Below are 6,954 nucleotides of genomic sequence, written 5' to 3' on the forward strand. Positions count from 1 at the left end.
TTGTGGTACGCGGGCCTCTCACTGTTGTGGCCTCTCCCGTTGCAGAGCACAGGCTCCGGATGCGCAGGCTCAGCGGCCATGGCTCACGGGCCCAGCCGCTCCACGGCATGTGGGGGATCTTCCCAGACTGGGGCACGAACCCGTGTCCCCTGCATCGGCAGGCGGACTCTCAACCACTGTGCCACCAGGGAAGCCCAGAAAGTTCATTTTTCACTCTCACTTTTTGGAAATAATTGTGTTCAAATTTCTTCACATGCAGTTTTAACATCAGTGTCTTTGTCATAACTTTGTGAGTCATCTAACACATTTTTGCAGAACAAATCATCTTCAGCTCTAAATTGAATACAAAATTTTTTCCCACATCTAATGCTGTCACTGGCCATGTTTTTCTAAGTTTCAAATGCCCATTAGCATAATGTTAGGACACTCTTTTTCAGTTGTCTCATATGTATATATTCATGATCTCCACGTTGTTGAGTTATTATATTGCTGTCTTGTTTAGAAGGCTTATTTATAACTACACCAGTATTTGTAATTGCAATGCAATAACCCCCAAAGAAAAATTGCTACGTTTAAGTCTCTGCTTTTTTCTTTGTAAAATGGGACTCAACAGCCTTCTTTGTTTTTTGACCTAATGGTATAGATACAGATAAGCTGTTTCCTAGCTGCTAGCCACTGTTCTAATGCTATGCAAACCCTAATTCATCTACTCCTTAAAACCAGTCTACAAAGTGGATACTACTATTTGACTTTAGAGAGGAGAAGCCTGAGGCACAGAGAGGTTAAGTAAATTGTCCAGGTTGGCAAGGGCCAGAGCAAACACAGGCAACCTGGCTCCTGGGTCAGTCCTCTTAGCTGCCACACTATTTTCCTGCCCTTCTGCCATCTTGATGCTCGTTATTGAGAAAAGGCAGTAGATAGACACATACAGAGTTAGGTAGTGCCAGGCACATACCAGACTCTTAGGAAATGTTAGCCGTATGAGACGTGGGTCTCTTTTAAGTATCAGTAACTAGCATCCTTTTTTGGTCTGGTCCTGAGTCACTCTCCAGCCACCAAGACCCCACTGTGTCTGGGATTATGGGTCCCTGGTGAGTCTTTCTATTCCCTGGGACATTCATTGCTCCAGAATATTGAGTGAAGGGATACCATCTCTTTAATAGCAAATGAGAAGTGATGCCTTAATCCTATTTGGTGATGTGTTCTTTGTTGTTTACAACTCACAAATTTCTAATAAAACTTGGGATGATGATACATTTTTTTTCTTAATACTGTATTGGTATTGTAAGTGTATATCTTATCAACTGCACGGTTCTGAGTGAATTTTATATATTGAATTCCAAAAGCTCTTAAATTTTGTTAATGTTCTGTTTCATATGAATTAAAAATTACTAAAGAGTATTGTTAATTTTTTAAAATGCCTCAAAGAGGCTAATTCCATATAGTTTCTCTGAAGCAAAACTAACTCTGTACTACTTCCCAAGTGGCAGGTGGCCCAGGAAGTGGTAAAGGCAAAACACAGTAGGTCCGTGTTTCATACAAAGTTGTTCAGGCCTCCCTTTCACTGAAGGGAAGGGACACAAGAGGAGGGAAATTATGCTGAAACTATGGCATCTTTTTTCGCACCATAAAATTTAATGGCTGTGTTCTGAGTGGGAAGAGCTACTGTTTGAATGCAAAAGGCCTAGATTAGGATCTCAACTCTACGAACTGACAGATGATAGCGTGTTCAAGATCATTGATTGATCCACTCGTGATAAAATGAAAGGAGTGAACACAGAGTTCTCTTTGCTGAGTTTCACAAAGTATGGAGATGATTTAGATGAATGCTCCTGGGCTTACTTTAATATGCCTTAGGGAAATAATGCTAGAATTTGCTTCTCAAACTTATAAAATTTCCATTCAAATTACAATTTTAGGGGAAAAACATCAATGTAAGAAAATACTAAAAGACATGTAGTAGTGGGATCTTACATTACAACAAAAATCTGATGACGCAAGTGCTGAAAGTTGGCAGATGAAACCAGATTGGTGTCTTAGTTTATTTACAACCCTGATGCTGTATGAGACAAGGGTACTCCAGAAACTCCCTCTAGATGTGGTGGCAGATGGAAGTGTGTGTGTGTGTGTGTGTGTGTGTGTGTGTGTGTGTGTGTGTGTGGGGTATAAGAGCACTCTGATCACAGATGCACAGAGTCTATATACCATGTTTCATTGGTATAAGAGAACTCTGATCACAGATGCACAGAGTCTATATACCATGTTTCATTGTTGTTGGTTTTTCTTTGTTTGCTGTTTATAAGAACTCAGCCTCCAGAACTAGATATAGCTGAGTTCCAGTTCTCAGTTCTGACATTTACCACATACGGGATGCCTAAACGTTATTAGATTCAGTTCTCTCACCTATTTATTGGGGAAAGTAATTCAAAAAAATCCTTTTCTGTGAAATATTGTTTGGAACTGTTAATGTTAATCGTCAAGAGGTATGCCTCAGCAATCTGTGATAGGAATGGGCCCCGAATATAATGAAGTTCATTCTTCAGTGGGGCAAGGATGACCTAATTTCTCAAAAGAAAATGTCACTTCTTAAAATTTTTCTTTATCCACATGTTATTAAAAAACCCTCTTGATGATTAACATTAACAGTTCAAAATAATAATTGGAATTAAAATGAATAGAAATCACACCTTAAGCTCAGATGCAGCAGTGGCTGTTATCAACAAGGCTGCTTTTATATGAGGTCCACTTTCTTTAGTAATTAAGTTTCTTGAAAAAATAAAGTAACCTTTTTATTTTAATCTGATGGAATAATAGACCTTTTTGTCATGAACAATTAAGCTGGTGATTTTCCCTTTAAAAATTAACTTTATGATGAAGAAGTTTTCATTAGAATTTTTAGGAAGGCTTTCTGGTCTACCGGTTAGAACAGAAAGCCCTGTCACTGAAGACAGCTTATAAGTGACTTCCTCTGAATGTGTGACTATTTAGGATTAAACATTTGTAACATTACTGTCCTCGGGACCCATGCCCCAAAACTGCATTTCAAAGCAGTGTTCATCACATTGTAAAGGCAAAAATAACAACCAAAATCAAAACCATACACTTCTATGGCTAATTAACACTAACCCCAGTTTTATAATTTAACAGAGTATGTTATGGTGACGGTACAGTCTTCCATGAATCAGTTTTGTGGGAGAACCCGGTACTGGAGAAGGAATTGTTTCAGTAAACACTACTACTTGTCTGACAGCTAACTGACTTTACTTTTAGAATAAGACTGTATGTTTACATAGTAATTTCAGTACAAAAAAAATATGTATTTGTATGTATTATACATTTCATAATTTGAAAATTATTTAGTATTAATTACTTTAGAGCTGTTTTCCTCCATTGAAATAAAATGTGCTCAATAAATGTTACTAAGTTAAAATTTGAAAATCCTGAAAAAATATACCTGAGGGATGATTATTTGTAATGATATTTACTAGTACAGTGTTAGTTAATACTACATATATGTGACTATCTTCAAGCCCCAAGAAACCTTAATTTTTTCCTTTAAAATGGTGTTTCTGTTTAATAATGTAAACCAATCACTAGTTTATGCTTTTCCTGTAAAGGACGACATAGTAAATAGTATAGGCTTTGTGGGCTATACAGTTTCTGTTGCAACTGTTTTTGACTCTGTAGAACAGACAATGTATAAACAAATGAGTTTGACTGTATTCCAGGAAATTTTATGTGGACACTACATTTGAATTTTATATAATTTTCACATGTAATTTAATATTGCTATTATTTTTACTTATTTTTCAACCATTTAAAATGTGAGATTTATTTTTAGCTCTCAGGCTGCACAGAAACAGATGGCAGCAAGCAGTACTTAGCCTAGAAGCTGTGGTTTGCAGACCTCTGATCAGAAGCTTGGAAGCCATCATTCGTGCTTCACTGATTTTCTCTCATTCCATTTTTGGATACCTTTTCATGCTAGGCTTCTCTTTCTTTTGTGAGGCTGAAGTGTACCTTCAGTAACTTCTACCTGTGGATTCTAGATAAAGCCATCTGGAGTAGTCTAGAACAAAATAGTTTCCCTTTCCATAGGCCTTTATAAGGTGAAAGAAAGTCACTTTGACTCACTTAGATTTCTGTCTCTCTTAGTGTTCCTTAAACTCTTTCAAGATATGTTTGTTCAAAGGCTGTTCTCTCTTTACTCCTTAATTTTCTAATTATTATTTGAAAAATGAACACAAACTAAACAGAAACTTTATGTTGTTTTCTGTCTAATGGATAACTAAATAGATTTTCTGTTTCTGAAGACCTTTGTAGTAGGCAAGAGTGGAATGTGATTGTTAGGGAGTTGTTGATTTATTTTGTTGGTGTTTATCTGTTTAAATATAACCTAATTCATTATAAAGATATCTTACTTGTAAATGATCAGATAATCCTGGTATCATTTCCCATACCTATTAGTGGTCAATTAGCACAAATAACTGCTGTAGGGAAGGAAAACTTTATCTTTCTTCCCCTCTAAGTTCTTTGGCTAATCTAAGAATTAAATTGACATCAGACAGATTACCAGGAGGAAAACAAATATATATATTTTTTTGCAGTACAGGGGCCTCTCACTGTTGTGGCCTCTCCCATTGCGGAGCACAGGCTCCGGTCGCGCAGGCTCAGCGGCCATGGCTCACGGGCCCAGCCGCTCCGCGGCATGTGGGATCTTCCCAGACTGGGGCATGAACCCGTGTCCCCTGCATTGGCAGGCGGACTCCCAACCATTGCGCCACCAGGGAAGCCCAAAACAAATATAATTTTGTACATATGGTACCTCTCCGAAATATGAGACTCAAAGAAGTGACCAATGTAGGCAGATTTTATACCTTTTAGCCGAAGAAAAAGATGAATTTTGTAAAGAATTAACAGGACAAAGAAGTTTTGGGGTAACTTTGGTAACCCAAAGTTTTGGGTTTGGGGTAGTAGATTAGTGAAGAAGTAACATGGTACAGGGAGGGTACCTTTCACATGAGAGATTTGTTTCCTGCTTTCAGAGGGACAAAGGAGGGTCAGAGTATCCTTACTGTACTTGCTGTTTAACTTTAATTCAAAATAATCAGTGTGCTGAAATAGCATATGTTGGGGTGGCATATTCTTCTCCCCTTCACTGCACATACTCACACGTTTATTCTTTAGTCCTTCATTTCTATTAGCTATACTTGCCAGATGTGGCTATTGAGAGACAATGACAGTACAAAAAATAGTTTTTAAAAACAGAGAGTGACATTAGATAAAATTACAAATCCTTTTTCTCATCTGAGAGTGAAGTCTAGTAAAGCTAACTAGAAAATAAGTTATTAAATTAAAATAGTTCATCATCATCTCCCAAACAACTTAATTCACTCCATTTTTTCATGTACCCCGATGGCACATTATGTCCCTACTTGATTGGGTTATGTTATGCCGTATTTGGTCTGGTGGAGGATAGAACTACTTATAATATTAAAGAAGATGAGATATTAATTGTAGCCACACTGAATTTTCCTAGATGAAAGTATATTAATTTTTACTTACAAAGCTCTGACTGTTGTTATTAAAAATTATTTTAAACTGAATCATCTTAAGAAAAGAAATGGCCTTTTCTCTTATATCTAACAGGTTCTGGGTTGAATGACGGCCAGTGGCATGAAGTCCGTTTCCTAGCTAAGGAGAATTTTGTTATTCTCACTATCGATGGAGATGAAGCCTCAGCAGTGCGAACTAACAGTCCTCTTCAAGTTAAAACTGGCGAGAAGTACTTTTTTGGAGGTAAGGCTACCATTTTTTTAATTGCTTATAACTAATACATTGCTAAAAATGGAGTTTCAATAAAGTTTGAAGTATTTATATTGATTCAGTGGACTCAGTAGATCTCAGGAAAAAAGCAAACAAACTCTGTAACCTCATTGAACTAAAAGGAGCATCAAATTTATTGTTTCTTCATGATAAAGTGTTAATATGACGTCACCATATTCTTCTAGTCCAATTCAAATATTCTAAGTATAAAGCATGAGATTCTGAATCCATTCATTCTCATAATACTATTCTCAAGAATCACATCCTTGGATTATACATTGGTCATCTCTTGCTGTGTAACTAATTACCCCAAACCTTAGTGGCTTAAAAGAACAAACATGTATTATCTCACAGTTTCTCTAGACCAAGAATTCAGAAATGACTTAGCTGGGTGATTCTGACCACCTGGGTCTGTCATGGGGTTATACCCAAGCTGTTGGCCGTGGCTACGTTATTTGAAGCCTTAATTGTGCTAGAGTTTGCTTCCAAGACGGTGCACTCACTTGGTTGATCGTTTGTGCTGGCTGTTGGCTGGGGTGCCTCGGTTCTCCTCTATGCAGCACTGATCCTTCGGGGCCTCTCTTCTTCAAGTGGTCTCTTCTATAGGTGATGGGGCGGGGTGTGTGTGTGTGTGTGTGTGTGTGTGTGTGTGTGTGTGTGTGTGTGTGTGTGTGTGTGTGTGTGTGTGTGTAGAGAGAGAGAGAGAGAGAGAGAGGGAGGGAGGGAGAGAGGGGTGGAGAGAAGTGGAGAGGTAGGGAGGGAGAAGGGGAGGGGAGGGAAAAGCCAGTAAGTGGGAGAGAAAAGTTATAAGATAGAAGCCATAAAGGTTTTGTTCTTGTTTGTTTTTAATAATCCAATCTTCTGTTATATACAATTGGAAGTCACATCCCATCACTTCTGTTATATACAACTTATTAGAAGCAAGTCACTAAATCCAGCCCACACTTAAAAGCAAGGGGATTACACAAGAAATCAGGGGTTATTGGGGCCTTCTGAGAGGCTGCCTAACACAAGTTGCCTTACATGAAGCCACCTTATCACACATATCTTGATTCTTAAGTAATAAAAAGATTAGTGGAATGGAAGATTCTTTTAATGATAAATTCTACTTCTATATGTGAAAGAGTG

The 6,954-nt window shown here is 37.8% G+C and overlaps 1 protein-coding gene across 1 annotated transcript in view; it reads left to right on the top strand.

Annotated features, from left to right (window-relative positions):
• Positions 1–6,954, top strand: part of LOC103075697 (contactin-associated protein-like 2) — a gene marked incomplete at its 3' end in the record, with an annotated part of 1,289,195 nt that overhangs the window by 394,030 nt on the left and 888,211 nt on the right. Inside the window, exon 7 of the mRNA XM_007450234.1 lies at positions 5,650–5,799. Coding sequence (XP_007450296.1) covers positions 5,650–5,799 — 150 coding nt within the window. The remainder of the gene's footprint in view (positions 1–5,649; positions 5,800–6,954) is intronic.

Source organism: Lipotes vexillifer, unplaced genomic scaffold, assembly GCF_000442215.2.
Source record: "Lipotes vexillifer unplaced genomic scaffold, Lipotes_vexillifer_v1.1 scaffold940, whole genome shotgun sequence".
In the NCBI taxonomy this organism is placed as follows: Eukaryota; Metazoa; Chordata; class Mammalia; order Artiodactyla; family Lipotidae; genus Lipotes; species Lipotes vexillifer.